The 19,040-nt window shown below is 35.5% G+C and overlaps 3 protein-coding genes across 6 annotated transcripts in view; 1 reads left to right on the top strand and 2 right to left on the bottom strand.

The window, feature by feature from the left end:
* Positions 1-1,241: 1,241 nt before the first annotated feature.
* LOC136348919 (titin homolog) lies at positions 1,242-9,990 on the bottom strand. The gene is made up of 6 exons (XM_066300111.1): positions 9,804-9,990; positions 7,329-7,520; positions 7,134-7,277; positions 6,972-7,072; positions 2,043-6,629; positions 1,242-1,612 (listed from the first exon to the last, which is right to left on the bottom strand). Exons 2-6 carry the CDS (start codon positions 7,503-7,505, stop codon positions 1,375-1,377), a joined length of 5,247 nt encoding a protein of 1,748 aa, XP_066156208.1. The 5' UTR covers positions 7,506-7,520; positions 9,804-9,990; the 3' UTR covers positions 1,242-1,374.
* Positions 9,991-10,195: 205 nt separating this feature from the next.
* PQBP1 (poly-glutamine tract binding protein 1) lies at positions 10,196-11,413 on the top strand. The gene is made up of 4 exons (XM_066300110.1): positions 10,196-10,425; positions 10,487-10,706; positions 10,760-11,035; positions 11,088-11,413. Exons 1-4 carry the CDS (start codon positions 10,371-10,373, stop codon positions 11,356-11,358), a joined length of 822 nt encoding a protein of 273 aa, XP_066156207.1. The 5' UTR covers positions 10,196-10,370; the 3' UTR covers positions 11,359-11,413.
* Positions 11,414-15,053: 3,640 nt separating this feature from the next.
* The window catches only part of LOC136348839 (5-hydroxytryptamine receptor 2B-like), a 127,761-nt gene continuing 123,774 nt past the window's right edge, over positions 15,054-19,040 (bottom strand). For all 4 annotated transcript variants that reach the window (XM_066299992.1, XM_066299991.1, XM_066299994.1 and 1 more), the window contains exon 7: positions 15,054-15,495. In XM_066299992.1, coding sequence (XP_066156089.1) covers positions 15,291-15,495 — 205 coding nt within the window. In that variant the 3' untranslated portion in view covers positions 15,054-15,290. The remainder of the gene's footprint in view (positions 15,496-19,040) is intronic.

Raw genomic sequence — 19,040 nt, 5'->3', positions numbered from 1 at the left:
GCAACGCGTTTATTTTCAAACATTCACATGGAGAAAAATTGCTGAAGACGCGTTAGAAATGTGTAAAAAGTGCAAGAACATTATTAATCTGATCATCCAAAAATTAGAGGCATATGTGACGATTATGCTAGAATATTTGCAAAAATTAAGGTACTCGACTTCAACGAATTTGGTTCTGCGGGGGGCTTCAAAGTTATGTCGTACACTTACTTTGTACCGAAATACCATCGAAATCGAACAATTAAATATTTACCTAATTCTTTACATGAAATTGTCATAGACGCCACTAACTTTGAGTTGCTCCAATTTGTTGGATCAAACATTTGCAGATAAGTAAAAGTGATTGAATGATATGATCAAAAAGACTCGCGTTGTACTTGAAAGTGTATTAGATTGCGGCCATCTCTAGTATCTTTCTGCAAAAAAGGGAATTTTGTTTTTTTGTGGCGTCACCTATGATCTATATGAAGCACCAGCTCCTAATTATAATCGTTTTCTTCAGTCAATTACGCGTACTTTATCTATTCACACCTAGATGGCCCCGTAAAAAACCTGCCAATTTTTTTGCATAAAGGTTTTTGTGGTAGCAATATGCAAATAGCGTCACGTCACAACTTTTTTTACGAAACGATGGAGGCCCATTGGTCTTTGCCCTCTAAAATTGGATTCCTAACAACTACGAGCAGCCTATTACGGGCTTTTGCATATGAGAAAAGTTTAGACTGTGACGGAAGTAACATTGAACTTTTAACGATGATTACGACAAACTTATCTCATAGCCACAGAGCTTTGTCTATTAAAACAAACTCCTTTCTTTGTGATCTTGCAACACGAAAGTGACGAAAATGTCACATTAGCGAGGAAAACCGCATGACATTTGATCTCAGTATCCAAAAACAATGCGCTCCTTAGTCTCAATTGATTAAAACATCTCAAATGCATAGAAATTACTTAAAGCTAAAACATTTAGCTGCAACTCATTGATGAAAGCGACTTTTTATAAATAATAAAAACATTTAAGGAAACATCACTCATAAAAAGTAGTTCGTTAACACCCGTTTGGATCCAAAATAACGTGCGGGTTTCGTAAATCTCTGGATTAACGAATTACCCTTCAATTCCTAACTTAACTAGGGCAAAATGGCGAAAGCCCTAAGCGGTGAAGTCATAAAAACAAATACAAAATTGCACCAAACCAAAACAAACAGAAATTCGTGTGTGGTATAATCAAACAATAAACCTAATCAAATAAATGTGTATTTAGATTTCTACATTTATAATAAAACTAACGTAAGGTTTGTGAAACCTGGAAAAAAGATATAGTCTACTCATAAGTAGACAATGATAAATAACCCTTTAAGTCCAATTTTTATGTCAATTTTTGGGCCCTTTTTCTTTGGGCACTGGCTTATTTTCGGTCGGCAAATTTCCTTCAAGTTCTACAGCATTTTTCCCCCTCGATTCAATGAGCTTTGGCGAAGAGCCTGCATCTTCCTTCAAAGTACGTATTTTTACTTGTATGGTTGGAGATGTCATGTGTTCAATTCGGTATTCTAGAACTTGTTCATTAAAAGTCACAGCTGAGGAAGAACTTTTTTCTTTCTGTGTCCGTCTAAACAAAAAGCGAGAAGAAAACGTTTTTTTTTTTTAATTCTGATAAAGTGACGATTTTCTTAGAAAAAAACCAGCGATGCGAACAGTAGACCTTTACGTTCGTATATGCGGCGTGAAAGCGTTACACCGTAAATATGCACTGCTGATTGACTGTTGCAATGAGTACTCGCAACATCCACATCTATGGCGTCTGAATTAACGCCCTTATTTGTGGCTAGTTCGAGAAAATTCTAAAATATTTACTTTAAAAGATAAACTCATTGAGACGGTACTCACTTCCAGATAACTTTTTCTATAAAATATATACAGGGTTGTAGTAAATTTCGCTTTACCGTTGGACAGCTTATCATTCTCCGTGAGCAGTTTATTTATCATTATAAAAGTAATAAAAGGGCGTAAATAAGAAATTACGGACAGATGTTACTCACTTAGGTCTTGGGCTGAATGTCTTCATTTCTTCCACCGCTTTTTGAGCTGCTAGCCTGATAGGCCTACGATTGGATTCCACGTCAATTGGGCTTTTTAGTTCATTTACGTTATTTGAATCTTCTTTTTTAACAGTCTCCCTTGACTTCATATTTCTGACTAGCCTCGTCTTCTTAGGAATTACTTCTGAAGCAGAAACTGAGACAACCTCATTCATAGCATTAGGTGCCTCTTCTTTTTCTGGTTTGCGACCTCTTCGGGTGGACTTCTTGATTTCGGCTTCAATTTGTGTTAGACCTGTATTTTTAGAATCTTCAGAAGCGGTCAGCGCTTCCTGTTTACGTCCACTACGAGTCGATCTCTTAGTTATGATTTCTTGAGCTTCAAACTTATTTGTAGTTTCCTTTTCTTGTCTGCGACCCGTTCGAATAGGTTTCTTAGTTTTTGTGTCATCATCTTCAACTGTGGCAGTTGTTTGCTCAGAATTTCCAACCTCTTCAGTAGCAACTTTTTCCTGTTTTGCTTTGTGATTTCTACGAGTGATCCTTTTCGTTTTAGGTTCTTCAGATGTATTTTCTACATCTTCAACGACGCTCTGCGTCTCTTGTTTACGACCTCTTCGAATTGGCAGTTTGAATTTTGCTCCTTCAGTCTCTACGACAGGTGTTTGCTCAGAATTTTCAACCTCTTGAACGGCATCTTTTCCTTGTCCCGCTCTACGAGTCACCCTCTTCACCTCAGGTTCTTCAGTTACATTTTCAATTTTTTCAATGATATTTTGTGTTTCTTGTTTTCGACCTCTTCGAATAGGCAGTTTGACTTTTGGGTCTTCAGTTTCGACTGCAGGTGTTTGCTCAGAATTTTCAATCTCTTGAGTAGCATATTTTTCCTGTCCTGCTCTGCGAGTCACCCTCTTTGTTTCAGGTTCTTCAGTTGCATTTTCAATATCTTCCACTATCTTTTGTGCCTGTTGTTTACGACCTCTCCGAACAGGCTTTTTGGCTGTTGCATTTTCAGTTTCAACTGCAGATGTTTGCCCAGAATTTCTAACCTCTTTAGTAGTATCTTTTTCCTGCTCTGCTCTACGACCCCTACGAGTCGCCCTCTTCGTTCTGTGTTCTTCAGCTGCATTTTCCACATCTTCAATAATATTCTGTGTCTCTTGTTTACGACCTTTTCGAACAGGTTTTTTACCTTTTGCATCTTCAATTTCAACTGCAGATATTTGCTCAGAATTTCCAATCTCTTGTGTAGCATCTTTTCCCTGCCCCGCTCTATGACCTCTACGACTGACTTTCTTCGTTTCAGGTTCTTCCTCTGCATTTTCCACATATTCGACCACGTTCTGCGTTTTTGGTTTACGACCTCTTGTCACCTTCTCAGGTTTCTTTTCTGGTTGCTTTACCACATCTATTTGGTCAGGAGTAGCATCTCTAGTCCTTTTTTGAGTTTGTTTTTCATTGACATTTGAATCAAATTCAATAGAAATAGTTTGTTCGACATTGTTCCTTTTCAGTTGTCTTCTGGTTCGTTTTGCCGTGACCATTTCAATATCATCATCATCATCATCATCATCTTTGGGTAGAGCCCGCTTGGTCCTAGTGGTTTTATGAATTACATTAAACCACAATTTTTTCGACGACGGAGTTACAACTTTATCTTTTACATTATTTTTGGTCTCTAGAGGAGATATTTCAGAGTCAATTACTTGTTCAGAATTGTGGAATGAAGCTTTATGGTTGAGAGATAATGTGGGAGTAACATTACCGACTGTCTGTACCGTCCATTCTTCAATATTTGGAGTAATTCTTGGTGCGTCACCAAACGTCTTTCTGCGGCAATGTCCTCTCTTCTCAATTTGATCTTCAAATGGCAAACTTCCCCGCTTGGTTGTGAGAGCAAATTTCCGCGATGCTTGCTCAAAAAGATGAACTCTTCTCCATTCTCCAATGTTTGCAGCTGCGGTATCTTTATACCCCATGGTTTTCCTCCGATTACTGCTCAAAGATTGACGGTTTTTGATATCCATTGGTAAACTTCCATATCTGAAATGCAAATTTTCGGTGGCCCTTTGGAAAATATTTTGCCGTTTCCAAATTTCTACGTGAGCTTTTGCTGTAGTTTGGTTACCAAGAGTTTTTCTCCTGTTGTTCATAAAATCGTCAACTTTCTTTGGAGAAACACTGCGTGCCAATCTAGCTTTCGTTTTACGCAGTTTCAGAGACCTATTTCCTAATTCACTTGAAGAGTTAAATTCAGGTTCATGAGACATTTCAAAACTTGCATTTTCTTCTGCTGCATCTATGGATTGAATTTGATTCCATACTCGGGGGTCGGAAATTGTATTGGTTTTACAACCCAAAGTTTTCCTTCGATCTTCATTTATTTTTAATGAGTGTCTGGTATTAGGTAAACTGCCGCGGTTCCCTGAGGTTAATTGAACTTTCTCAAACATATGTTCCCACTTCCAAGCTCTGACATTAGGGCCGGATGTGGCAGGTGCACCTACAGTCTTCCTCCGATCATCGCTGGAAAATCTTTTATTATCATTCATCGACAAACTTCCACGTCTGGACCGAGCATTTTCAGACGCGGTCTGCAAAATATATTCTCCTTTCCAAGTTTTCACTTCCGCTTTAGACACTGTTGGATCCCCCTCAGTTTTTCGTCTATTTCCTACGAAATCTCCCCTCTTGTTTGATTCCAATTCGTTGAAATGTGTCTGTTGTTCATCTACCCATTGCTGCACTCTTCTACTGGGTGAATCACTCCCCAAGCTCTTCCCTCTCTTATGGTAAGACTTTATAGGTCCTTTACCAGTTAGTTGAGTGAACAAATCATCGGAATTTTCAATGTCACTGCTATTATGCAGTACTTCAACTCCTGATAAGTTATAGAAGTCAGCTACCGCACTTGCGTTTTGATCTAGGTCATTTTTAGGGGTACGCTGCTGTTTTGGGGACATATATTTCCTCAAATTTGGTACATTTTCTAGATCATTTTTAGGACTACGCTGGTGCTTCGGAGACACAAATCTCCTCAAATTCGGAATATTTTTTAAATCATTTTTAGGGCTGCGTTGTTGTCGTGGAGACATAAATTTCTTCAAATTTGGCACGTTTTCTAGATCATTTTTAGGACTGTGTTGTTGCTTGGGAGATACAAATTTCCGTAAATTTGGAACATTTCGAAGATCATTCCTTGGCGATCTTGGAGGGGTTCTCATGAGTTTTTTAAGCCCTATGTAATTGCTAATGCGATTTGATGGTGAACCTTTCTCTTTTAGAATTTCCACCCTACGTCTCTTGCAATTTTCCTTCAAGGTACTGCCATAGCTTTCTCTTAGGCGCTTTCTCGATCTAACAACACTTTTCTTGATGTTTTCGAACAGTCCCGGAGAATTTACTGGTGTTTTAAACATTTCTTCGTTTAAATCTGTGACGTGGTCTTGTTCGGGAGTAACCGGAGTGATATCTTCTAACTGAGGGTTATATGACAGCTTTTTGAGTTTTACATGAGACTTTGGGGTATCACCACTTTCCTCTTTTAGTACTTTATCAGGAGTATTTTCGATTCCTGATAAAATCGATTTTTTATTGATAAACGAAGAGTTTTTATCTAAATCCTTCGTTAGGCTTAAACTCCTACCTCTGGATGAATATCTGCATGAAGCACAATCATATTTCTTTATTTTGGAAACGCTAAGTCTAAGCGAAGATCGTCTCTTCGGCGGATTAAATAGTTTTGAAACCGAATTTTTATCCGAAGAAACGAATGTTCTATTGACTTTGAAGGAAGCTTTTGCATTGGGAAATGGGGTGGAAGTGCATATAGTATTGTTAAACATTTCAGGCAGTGACTTATTGTTTTCTGAAGGTAAAGACTTCGCAGTACATTCAGCGACATCAATGAAGCTACTTGTAGTTTCGCTGCACTTGTTCGCTTTTTTATACGACGAAAACGATTGCGTGCATACCGAGAGAGAACTACTGGATGCCATCAAATTTCCAGAAAGTAATGGACCATCTTGTTTATCACTTACATGTAAGACTTCTTTTGTCGACTCACTAAATACTGAATTCTGAAGGCAACTCAATCTTGAAGATCTTCTTAAAGAGAGGCTCTTTAGAGGATTCTCAAGACAAGGAGTAACAGTGTGATTTTGAGTCGTCTCATTAAAGATATTTGATAATTTCATTGGCGGAGATAAGTTTGCACTGATTTCTCGATCACTGGCAGATGACAATGAGAGGTGTATAAAATCCTCAGATTGATTTTCAGAAACGTCCGCAAGAGTGTTTAGATTTAAGTCATTTTCTTGGTCCAACGAAGGTTGCATTTCGGAGGAGGTCGACTGATTTATATTGATTGAACCAGCACATGCATTTTCAATTTCAGGGAAGTTTTCTGTAACTATTAGATTTAATTTAGGACTCGTTCTACATGCTCTTTGGTTCAGTACTGAAGTGGAACACCTTCTGACTTTTGTGACATTGATGTTTTTCCTTACGGGTAAAAGTTTTGAGGCTGATTTTGTGACAAAACTTCTGTTGTATTGAGTTCGGGAGACTATAGGAAATTCCGTTGATCTGAAATTGATGACATCACAAATAAATGGAGTTTTCTGAACTGTCAAAAAAGAATTATTTACAAATTGATGACCAAGCACTCTTACACTAGTGATGTAATTGAATAACCAATTACTGATACCATTTTTTTAAATTTTAAATTACTTAACGAACATAAATGATTAATAACCAATTATGTACTGCATCCAACTTTTAACATAATTGAAGTATTTTTAAAAATTAAAGTGAAATGTGAAAAGTTGGATTGTTATCACATATAATTTAAACACCTAGAGATGATGATGGAAAGAAGAATAATATAAACCAATATTCATAGACAACAGTACTTCAACATATCCTTACCTAGGTGGCGTTCTAACAGAGTGAGTCCTTGCAGAAGGTCCTGCAGATTTCCGAGTATTAAAGTTCTTAAGGGCTTCAGTGTATATACTGCTATTCTTAGGCTTGCAGAAGAAAGAAATTGATTTGAAATGCTTTCTAAAACCAGATATTTCTTTTGCTTACCACTGATTTGAGGTGCTCATTGAAATATTGAAACGTTTTATCCCCAATCTCAATTTTATCGCCGTGGCACAGCACTGACTGCTTAAACAAGCTTCTTCCATTTAGTTTAAGAGGTTCTCTGTTATTTTTATTTACTATTATTGCCTAGAGACACAGATATTAAAACAATGATTTATCATGCATTTAACAACATACCACTCCGAGTGAGTCGACTTTAATTACGGCATGGATATCTGCCATTGATTTATCTCTGCATTTCAAACGGACATTGCAGTCTGTAGTAGTGCCTATAGTGTGTAATCCAACATTGAATTCATAGGGAGGAATGGTTTTGCCGTTTAAAGCGAAACATAAATACCCCAGTTTGTCCATAGTTTGGTTAACTGACTAAAATAGTTGATTGATAATAAATCCTTAAAGATAAAGTAGTATATAAACATTTGATACAACTTGCTGCACAGAACGTGCTATAGCTATTCATTAGATAAATTAATTTTTATAAAGATTTATCCAACAAGCATAAAAGTTACATTTGGGGATCTCACAGGAATATAAAAACGTTGACAAATAGAAATTATCAACAGAATTGTCTAGTATGATAAAATATAAAGTGAAAGTAAAGACTACAAGTGTAGTGGCGAGAGCGGGGAACCAACCCTTAGAAGCCTTTTTTAATTCCCCAATGCACTCCTTTTTACTACATGTGGACCCTTTCTACCTCCGCAAAACGGCTTCGAAAACCTTATGCCTAGCACGTTTCTCCCTATTGGAATTTTTAGGAAGCGGTAAAAAAGAATTCCTCTCCTATACCGCAATGTTTGCAGAGCCGTCCCTCATGTAACCATTTGAAATATATCAAAAGCTTTGGCTTAGAACACGCTCGGGTGAATTTTTTCACTTGGAACGTTATGAAACAGTCTCCTAAGGAAATGAATTTACTCCTCTGAAGGCCAGAACTGTATATCTCCACTCTCGCCGACTGTGCATGAGTCGTTCTTGATCTGTCAGTATACGAAAACTGAGTGTTCCATCATAAATTTATCTTTATTTGAAATATCCATTCCATATAACAGTCTAGGATATTATTATACATATTAACATATGCAGCTCCCCACATAGTGATTGATATGCCAATTGGACGAATTTCGCTTAATATTTGTAGGTCTCAACTTTCTCATAAAGAGCAATAGCTTGTGTTGAGGGCCACTCTTGGTATGGTCCTAAAAGTATTGGCAATAGCCAGATATTCCCTGCAGTCTGTCCTACTTTAGCGCATAACAAGTGGTTTTATATCACCCTGGCCATAAATCACAGATCTGTTACAAAATCCTTGATCCACTGATAAAGGTGAAACCTTTAACTTTAATATGATAACAAGAAAAATTAAAGATGCACTTTATATTTTGGAGATTTGGTGAAGTAGCTAGAAACTGATCAGACTGGTAAAAAGTAACCCAGAAAAGCCCTTAAAAATATTTTAGTTAAACACTGTCATAATACACAATTTCTAATTTATAAGCAAAAAGAACTCAGTTTTTTATAGATGTTAAGAAAACTTTTGGCAATAATGTCAATTTGAAAACATTTGTTTTAAGCTTTACATCGTTCAGCTTTTCTGTAATGCTAATATATTAGTTTTGTTTAAGATAATTCAGATTCCAAAGGTAGAGCTTGTAATACAGATAACCTGTATATAATTAATTCCCTTTTTAAAATTAGGAAGAGATCTTTCCATCTTTGTAAATAACACATGGTAGTCTATTAAAAAAAAAACTTAGTTGTGCCATTTTGACAGATTTGCTGTGCTCATTGCCATTTAACAGTAAAGTATGAGTTAAAAAATTTTTTTTTTAAATTAATTTAAACATTTTCTTAACACTGATAATGTCAGAAATATCCCATGGATCAAATATATTAAATCAATCTGTATGGTGCTTATCTTATGGCATAAATTTCATAGAAGAATAGGTGGGTAGTCCCATTTTTTTGTAACATACCTCTAATTTTTCTTTTAAAGTTCAGGTTTAATGATTCACGGTTTTCAAATGTAATTGATATGATTGCAAAACTTAAGATCTGCATGTTAAAGACCAGATTTCTCTATTTACCTTACAACAAATGTTTTCTTCGGAAGTCATGTGTAAAATTTGTATTTGTAATAACATTCGAAGAAAAAATCACATTGGTCAACACATTATAACTGTATTGAAGTACACCACGGTCTAGTTTTGTCTAATTTGTGAGGTTGACATACAAGTCTTCTATCATTAAAAAATTCCGTTACCTAATACAGACTGTCAAAATTTGATATAATTGTCATAATATCAACATATAACTGAACTTGAATTTTTAAAATGCAGTTTTGCACATACAGCTCTATATCCCGATAACTTGATACTTGGCACCTTTAAATTAGGTTTTTAAAGGACACAATTTAAAAAAAAAAACATTAAATCATTATGTATCAAATAAATTTGGGCACATAAAGGGTTTCTTAAAGAATTGTTAATATATGAGTTATTAATTGAATGCATTAGTACTTAAGGATTATATTATCGCTTTGTTTGCTGTAGTTGCGGTATTTTATGTTTTATTCTAGTAAATTACAATTTATATTAAACTCAACAGGTATATATGCATTCAAGTTACGAAACCTGAGAAGATACTTACCGTAAAATTAGTAACGCTCGTTTGCTAAATGGACATAGGATACAGGAACAGGTCGCCTGGTGTAGTAACGCATAAAATGTTCAAATCTAAATCAAAATATAATTTACGTTCAAATATTTAACACATTTCTCAAAACTCCAACAACTCTCGACACTGACACTGAAGCCATGACACCCAAAAGCAACGCCAACTTCGAATCCTTTTAAAATTTTTCTAACGGTTTTTCCCAGCGCCCTCTTAATATTTCCGCGACGTGTAATGCACCTTTTCTATTCAGTAAGGAAAAAAAAGATAGAACTATCATTGACCACCTCTAAATACTGTAGGATGACACTAATTCCACTGGCATATGACGGATGACAGTACTTATAATGATATGTTTTTGATCTTTTACTTGTATTAAGTGAGGTTCTTGATAATATAATATCATATAAAGTAATTTAAAATTTTATTCTAAGTAAACCTAAATAGTTTTCACATTAGTTTTAAAATCCTCTTTTGGTGCGTTTTAACAACCGAAAACTACAACACTACTTAGACATCCCCTTTTTGAGGGGCAAGACAACCATGCCTTTACCACCAGCTCTAGCAGCAAAACTGGCCAAACGCGGGCTAATAGCTTGTAAATTCGTTAAATTTCTCCTAATAGCAAGCTTATTCCTTACTCAATATCTTCGTTTTAGCCAAGAACAAGCAGTCCTCAGAGCCAACCAAGAAAAATGATTATAAAGGTTTGTCAACCTGTCCAAACAAAAGTAATATATTCCATGAATGCACTGTTTGGTGCAAGTCTCATTGGCTAGGTGTGCTTACTCCAGATCCCAGATATGTGAGAAATATGCAAAAATTACTTGCCAAATACCCTTTGCTCAATAACTGGACTGAAGTCTTCGATAAAGGATTGTAAGTATTCAATTTAATATAGTTAGTATTTTTGATTTATGAATTACCTTCAGAGGAAGATATTATTATTGGAATATGGAAAATGACATTGTATCTTGGCTACCACCAAAACATCCCAGAGCAGTCCTAACAAAGAGTGCAGCAAAACTTCGAGAGAAATACATAAATGAGCAAAGAGATAAAAGATTGAAAGAAAGAGAAGAATTGTCTAAAAAGGATAGAGCTGAAAAAGATGGTGACAGGGGGCATGATAGGGATTCAGATGAGGATGATCGAGGGCATAGATCCAAGTATTCAGAACGTCGTGATAGAGATCGAGACAGAGACAGGTTAGCAGAAATCTTAGTTATTAAACACTTCACTGTAAAAATCTTTGTGTAGGGATGATAAACGTGGCAAAAGAGACAGGGATAGGGAAGAACGACATCGAAGGGACCGCGATAAAAGGAAACGAGAGGAGCAGTTGGACCCCATGGATCCTTCTACCTATTCTGATGTCCCACAAGGAACTTGGAGCGATGGTTTAGAAACTAATAAGATGAGAGCTGATAATACTGCTTCTGGTGTTTTGTTTCAACAAAGGCCCTATCCTGCACCTGGTGCGGTATTGGCTGCGAATCGGGAAAAAGAAGATAAAGAACGAAGAAAGTAGTCTTTAAGACATTTTTCTGTATTATTATCTTTTGTGAATAAAATATTGAATTATAGATATTGGTTCTTGGGTTGTGGTCCTTGGTATCATAAGACATTTAACAAAACTTTGGCAATATTTTTTAAATGCTTGTTAGTGTCTTCGTCAGTATATATAAAACATTTATGGAGTTAATATACAGAAGAAAAAACTATTTTGTTTTCCTTTCGTTCTTTTAGTAAGTTTCTATTCATTTTGTTGCTTTTTTGGGCTGAAATTCGGCTTAATGAAAGCGACAAGATGGAATAACAAATGTTGAGAGATGTTTTTCGTTGAAATTATTGTAAATTTTGCGAGTACAAGCTTAAGTTTCCACAACAAATTGCGAAAGTCACTAGAAAGTTGTACCAGGTCGCAGTCTACAATTTGTGGCATTCAGAAAGGTAAGATTATTAATTGAAAACATTTTTTGAAAAAATCATACGCATATCTGACAAAAACAGGAGGCAGAAACTATTTTTCGCAATTTTTCTATTGGTGATTTTCAACTGACTTTTGGTCGTAGAGGCGACCCTTTACGGGAGGGAAAACTTATTTTGCTCCTCCCAGTATGCTATGTTTAGTTCTATTATGAAAAAGATATGTTGAAACTATTGAGTGCTATTGGAAAAATGTAGGCTGTTATGTAACAATTTGCTATTGTGCCTGAGGCAATACAATGTGCGATGTTAATTATTTGAATTTTTGTTATTATTAAGTACAAATTATCTTGAAAAATCCTCTAAAAAGAGGTTAAATTTAATGCAAAATTGAATAAAATGATGTTTGACGTTTATATTGAGTTATAATAATCAAAACATCAATAGACTAAGTGAGAGTCAATTTAAAAAATTACGTGGAATGTATTGATATCAAAATACAGTGGAAAATTATTCCTAAAATGCTTTCTCAATAAAAGTTTGAATTTATTAGAAAGCTAATTACAAAAAAACTCACATACAAAAACACATAAGTTCATATACACCAACTGTCAAGAAAAATATCTGCCTAAAATTCTTCTATCATCGGAATTAAGAGAGTTTGTTGACATCATATAAACGGCACAAATATAGTCAGTATATCAGAAACACCAACTACATTCAGAATCTGGAAGGAAGTAATTTTTAAATATTCTCGATTAATTGGAATCTTGGTGAAATCTGCTCATCAGATACATTTAATTTTGACTATTTTCGTCGCCTAAAGGATCAACTTCTAATTTTCTGATGTACTTATAATTTCTTTTCTGCTGCAGTTTCTTCATTAGTAATTACGCTCTTTCATCAAAACGTCACAACATTGTTAAAATTACCTTTATTTTGAGAAAAAAATTTTCACATAAAAATGTCTACAATAATGCAAGAAAATTGTGAAGTTTAGAGCAAATAACTTAGAAAATTATCACCTTTCTTGAAACGTTAAAAGTTAAACACAGCATTAAAAAATACATAAAACCCCTGAAACTGACCCTAATGAAGTGAAAGTCTTACCAGAAGCTTCAATGATTGTCTTATATGCTTTCGAAGAGAAAAGTTGCGAACAGTTGCCATAGCTACCAATAAATATTCAATTGTGTTAAATATCCTAAGTCAATTCCTTCAAAAATGGCAGTAAAATACCTCTAGTGTTTGATCAGTATCAGTCGCTTAAGGTTGTAAGGAAATGGCAACATCTAAATTGGATGAGGCAAATTTCAATGATTTCTTACTTCGTGTTCCCGACGAAATATTCTAGGGCGAGTTGATTATTAAACTGTGTAATGGCAGTATTGTGATCATACAACTTGCGACTTTATAGGAAATACTACATTATCGGTACTGAAGACAAGTGCCCAACATCGTTGTAATTTGTGAAGCATTATAATTTTCCGTTACGCACCATCGCTTACTCATAAAGTATCTACTGCGTTACAATTTAGAAGAAATAATAAACTGAATATCCACTACATGTCGTTATTTCGCTTTTTCGCCAAATCCAAGGAATTGTCCAAAAGTACTAAGTCGTAGGAATTACATGTCGCCAGACGCATTGTTGGCCGCGTTATGATCGCAACTTGGCTGAATTACCCAATGAATAACACTCGTAAATAAGCAACCACCACCAATAATTAATTAGTAACAACTGATGATTTGACTTTTAATGTACCTTGACAACTATGACAGATAATTGGGTTTACTTTTGAAAATATTTGTATTGTTTTTGTTTCTGTATTTTCGATAGCAAATTATTTGGAAATTACAAATACAAAAATATTTCATAATTTGTAATAAAAATTCACATTCTGCCGTTTTTATTCCCAGGAAAAGCCGTCCCAGCTCAAATATTTTAAATCCTAATGCGAAAATTATTTTTTTATATATCTGGGAAGCACTCCAGATGACGTACAATTTTGGTCACGGCCATCTTTATTTGAAAAGCTGTTACCGACAATGTGTCAATGGCGGGGAGACAATGGAGCGCCATTTGATTAAAATTTACCTTAGTTTTACGGACCTTTCATGGTCAGACCAGTACACTCCACCTCAGTTGATTTGAAGAGTTTTTTCAAGGCAGATCTCCTATTCAAATCTACCCCGCAGCTTGATATATTCTACGACGAGTTTGATGGAGAAGAAGCAGTTACGGGTAAGAACGTTACTCGGATTTTTATACAGGTGCTAACTGGGCTAGAATTTGACGCCCCACGTTCGATCACTGGCAGTTGGGTCATTTATCCAGAAATAATGTCTGAAACACGGCGGAAGAATTATTTAGAGCATAATCGATAGCCTTCGGCGTCAAAATACATATAGTTTGCAGTTTGGATCTTTGCATGTGCGTCATACGTACGACTCGTACTCGTCAAATAAATTCAAGGTCAACATAAAATGTGACCAGTGGCGTCTTAAAAACTCTAAGTTTTTGGATTGAAATAAAAAAAAGCGGGTATAACGAAGGCGGGGAAAGAACGAAGAGATGAACTATCTATTTATGATATAAATACCATGAAAATACAATTAAAATCATAAAAACTGTTTATAGTTACATAGAATACAGTGAAATTATTAACATACATCGTCACGCCTCTGATCGCGCTAGAACTGTAATAAATAACCAACTCAAAGGCATACGTTCATAACACCATCTTTATTCAACCTGTTTACACTCCTATCATCAATTTTGACCCGTGAGTCTGGTCTGTAGAAGACATGCATATTATATCTCTGTCTTCGTTATTTGAATATTACGTTCCCCCACACACCCCAGGCACGTATGTGCTGCCTAATTCGGTACATACGCAAAGATTCAAACTACAAACTATAGATATATTTGTTTATAGGGGCGTGAGTTGCGTTACAAATAAAAATTAATATCTGGGATATTAAAGGGAAATGGGATAGTATTTTTCCTATTGTGGAAAACTTAAAAGAAAGCTGTTCAAAATAAGTATAAGTCTCTCTTTGGGTAGGGATAATTAAAATTTTATAAGCTGAAGCCTTTAGGGCAACGGAACAAATTAAGAGACGAGCCTCGGTTGTCGCATTCGCAGGGCCATGTTTTCTAATTAAAAAAAGTAAAGAGCTATAATTTTTAATTAACTTGGCGATATATCAAAATAATTGCCAAAAGTATCGCTTTGACTACTCATGTTTTACGGGATTTTTGTTCTTCAGAGCCGCAATAAAACAACTTACAAATAATGTCATAAACTTATATAATAAAGGTATTTTACACAAAATGTCCATAAAATGGTGAATTTGCAGATCTACACCTAAAAATGGGCGTAGCCCATTTTTGAGAAATTCTTTTTTTTTAAAGCTACACACGCGCACGCACACGCACATTTGTCACAATATCAACAAACATGGAATAGGGGGTGAGGGTGATATTTACAAAATTATTGTAATCTTTTATGAGCGGATGGATAATTAAGTTTAAAAATCATGATCGTCGTAGCTGTCTCTGCGTTCCTTGATATAATTCAAGGAAGGTGTACGAATGACGAATGAGGATTCTGTAGCAGGTGTTATTAACGGGGTGCCCGTGAGGCTTATGGCCAGTGGCAACGCTGAGGGGGTACACAAGTTCGTGGCCCCCCTATGTTCTGTTACGGATCGGTATCGCACTGGTCTGGACAACCTGGAAAAGGAAGAGAATTACGTTTCGAGATCAGACAGAATTACTATTGAAAACTGTTAAATGTTCATACATTCAACTATTTAACTAAACGGCGTTTCAAGCGAATTTTTTTCAGTGTTTACGGACTTACGTGTGAAATGAAGTTCTTTTGTACGTTAAGTAAGTTATAAGTTTTCTTACAAAAGTTATACAACAACAGGCTAAGAAACCTCACGAGTTTATATCATCTAATAATTCATGAATTCCCTATGTAATGATACAATGGCTCAAGGTGAAAATGATACAGCTCATAATTTGATAGATTTTTCTTCATAAATTTGCATCTGCAATTTAACAAATAACTATAAATAAATGTTTCTATAATATGCTTTGACACTCGCAACTCGATTACACTAAAACCACTTTACTTAACAAGGCAGACTAGAGGATCCCGCTTCCTCTTTCTGTCGAATACCCTGTTGGAACACTTCTAGATGTAGATCAGAAGTTTGGGTTAAAATAGTGTTTAGTCCATGTTAAGAACATGTATTATGGGCATAAAGACCAATTTGGTCGATAGCCTTTTTCTGAGGAAATAAAGATTGTTTATACAGGGCTATTTACGCTATACCGTACGGAATATTGTGGCCAAAAATACGAGGCTTTCAAAAAGTTCTGCTTTTGGGCTATGTGGGGTTATGTGGAAGCCTCGCATTTTGGCCGCAACAGTGCGATGAAATATTCCATGTGGGTGAGCGTGAATAGCCCTGTATATACAGTGTGCCTCAGGATAGCTGTAGAAAGAAGAAAAATAGATAAGAAATTTTAGAATTTTTAAATTTCCATATTCTCCTATTTTTATATTAGTATAGTTTTTAAATTAAAAGTTTTTTGAGGTTGAGTCCTGTTTGTTGCAAAACTATGGTATACAAAAACGAGCTGATTCTGTGTTAAACAGGGTGTCTTATAAACAAATTCATAAAATTCATCACAAATAAAGTGTCTTTGATTTTTAAGATACGAAAAAAATTGACAAAAACAAGTTGTTTAGAATGCAATTTTACATCTCCGTTCCAAATTTGAGGAATATAAAAGTATTTTTCGAATAAAAAAAAATTGCATCATACAGTAAACACCGCCTAAACATAATAACAAATAATGGATACGAAATTTAACACATCAGATTTATAAACAAACTAATTAGCAATAGGTTTACCATTTTGTAGTAACTATTTATTTGATGTAACCACCGTCCATATTCGCACATATTTTGTTCCTTCGTCTGAATTCCTTAAAACTGTTCTGAATATGTTCCAACGTTAAAGAATTCACAGCATTTGTAATTCTTTGTCGCAGTATTACTGCATCATTAGGAAATCGTTCGGTATAAACCAATTGTTGGCGTCGATCCCATAAAATAATCCAATAGTGAAAGGTCTGGAGATCTCGGCGGCCGCTTGATTGTCCATTTTTAGCAATTGCCTCCGAAGTTAACACATATTTTTTGAAAAATACTTTTATATTCCTAAAATTGAATTCAAAGACGTCAGCTTGAATTCTAAACAATTTTTTTCAGTCGAATTTTTTTGCATCTTGAAAAATAAAGGCACTTCATTTTGTAATAATTTTTACAAATATGTTTTTATGAAACACCCCGTATAACACGGAATAATTTCTCGTATAATATATTTTTACAACAATCAGCAGTCGACCTTAAAAAATTTTTTAATTCAAAATGAGAGGACAAATGAGCCAAAACTTTTTTAATTTTTGGCTCATTTCCTTTCTAGTTACATGTATTTTGGAGTAAACTGTAAATACATTAGAGTCCGATTATAATGGACATCTCGGACGTACCATTTGCCTGATGTGCGTCCACTTCGATTTATATCCTATGCAAAATTTTCTGCTTTGCCAGATCCCTTTATAACAGACAATCCTGATATAACAGATTGCATTAAATAATCATATAGATTTCGAAAATGTACATGTATGTCGGAATAACACTCGGAACATTCTCTATATTTAATGGATGGATATTTATTAAAAATACATGGAAGGACAGACTAATGAGTTTACCACTGCCTGATCGCCCCTTTGCAGTCAAACACTATGGCCACCTCGTTCTCCCGATATGACTCCAATAGATTTTTCTATTTGGGAAATAATTAAAGATAAAGTTTTCAAAACCATACCAGAAAATATTGGGGACTTAAAAAAGGAAATTACCCTCGTGTGTTGAAGCATTGCACCCAGAAGGCTTAGAAGAATCCAAAAAAAAACTTATAAATAATGTACGATTGTGTCTAAGAGAGAATGGGAGACACTTTAGATATTTAGGATAATTGTGGATTATTAAGAAAGTAGAGTATGTAGTGTAGTTTAAAAAGGTGAATAAAAACTAGTCTGATGATGAATAATTCGAGTCGAAACGTTAACAAATGCAAACAGATTATACACAGGTCTGTCAGGAATGAAAAGAGCTTTCGAAATATTAAATAAAAATTCCAGGTCTGCATTTAAAATTATGAAGTTTTTAACGATTACTCAGTTATTAAAAGCTGCACAATGACGTTTGATATGTCGTTTCATAAAGAGTAAAAAGTTGGAGGCTTTGGTAACGTAAACTTCTTTCCTGTCACGAACAGTTTGCGAAATACGAAGGATTGAGGTGTTATGGAATTTTCACATTTTTTAAAAATATCTAGGATATCACTGAAAACGTGGCAGTTTCCTTAATCAGCTCCACAAGAAGCCGCTTTCGTCTGATTTAACCGAAGTTGTAGCTGTCACCGTTTCGGAGATAGTAATGGTAGGCACACCAAAAATAACACCCTGTATTTCAACTGTCCGTTCGTTTTCCCCTATCATGTCTCGATGAAGATGATTTACTTTTAGGCGATCGATTGAGACGATAACGTAGTTAAACCGCCAATAGTGATAATGAGGAAGCAGATTTACTTCTTGGTAACTGGTTAGGAAAGCGATTTGCAAAAGATATCTCAGCTAAGTTTCTTTCAATAGAGGAATTTCACAGTGTAGATGATGCATTGATAACGTCTGAGATACCTGCTGATGAGGAAATGGCAATGGAGTCTTGTATAACACACTAAAATTTGAGTGAGTGGTGATAGTAAAAAAGAAGCAGAAATACGAGTACTGAGCGCTTCAGATGCAGTGAAAAGTATACAGGGTCCTTCACGGTACCGCTGCTGGTTCTGCGGAGATGATAGAGTAAGTCTGGTGGATACACCAGAACATAGAGTATGGGAGTATCCAGAGTGGGAGAACTATTGGGTTGAGGCCAGGGCGAAAGGACTCGTTTTGGACCGAGGCACGATAGGGCGTGAATTGTTGGAGAGCAAGGAAAATTGGGATGTGCTTGAAAGACTAATGGAAGCGATAGTGAACATGTAGATAGAGCACGAGAGGGAAAGGAATAAGAACGGAGTGAGGACCCGTGGTCGTCCTCACAGATAAATGTTTTTTTTCTTTTTTTGTGACGTCATGTACGTGAATGTCCGTGTCCCGAAGCAATACCGAAAGGTAGTCCCGGGGCAGAAGAG

This window comes from Euwallacea fornicatus, chromosome 35 (genome assembly GCF_040115645.1).
Source record: "Euwallacea fornicatus isolate EFF26 chromosome 35, ASM4011564v1, whole genome shotgun sequence".
Lineage (NCBI taxonomy): Eukaryota > Metazoa > Arthropoda > Insecta > Coleoptera > Curculionidae > Euwallacea > Euwallacea fornicatus.
Note: the sequence above shows the minus strand (reverse complement) of the source record. Positions and strands in the feature narration are given on the sequence as shown.

Excerpts from the sequence above, each read along its gene's own strand:
- LOC136348919 (XM_066300111.1), bottom strand. The coding sequence starts at position 7,505 with ATGGACAAACTGGGGTATTTATGTTTCGCTTTAAACGGCAAAACCATT. Across the intron at positions 7,278-7,328 it reads AAGTCGACTCACTCGGAGTG|GCAATAATAGTAAATAAAAA; the intron begins GTATGTTGTTAA and ends CTGTGTCTCTAG. Across the intron at positions 6,630-6,971 it reads TCTGTTAGAACGCCACCTAG|ATCAACGGAATTTCCTATAG; the intron begins GTAAGGATATGT and ends CATCAATTTCAG.
- PQBP1 (XM_066300110.1), top strand. The coding sequence starts at position 10,371 with ATGCCTTTACCACCAGCTCTAGCAGCAAAACTGGCCAAACGCGGGCTA. Across the intron at positions 10,707-10,759 it reads GAAGTCTTCGATAAAGGATT|AGGAAGATATTATTATTGGA; the intron begins GTAAGTATTCAA and ends AATTACCTTCAG. Across the intron at positions 11,036-11,087 it reads AGAGATCGAGACAGAGACAG|GGATGATAAACGTGGCAAAA; the intron begins GTTAGCAGAAAT and ends ATCTTTGTGTAG.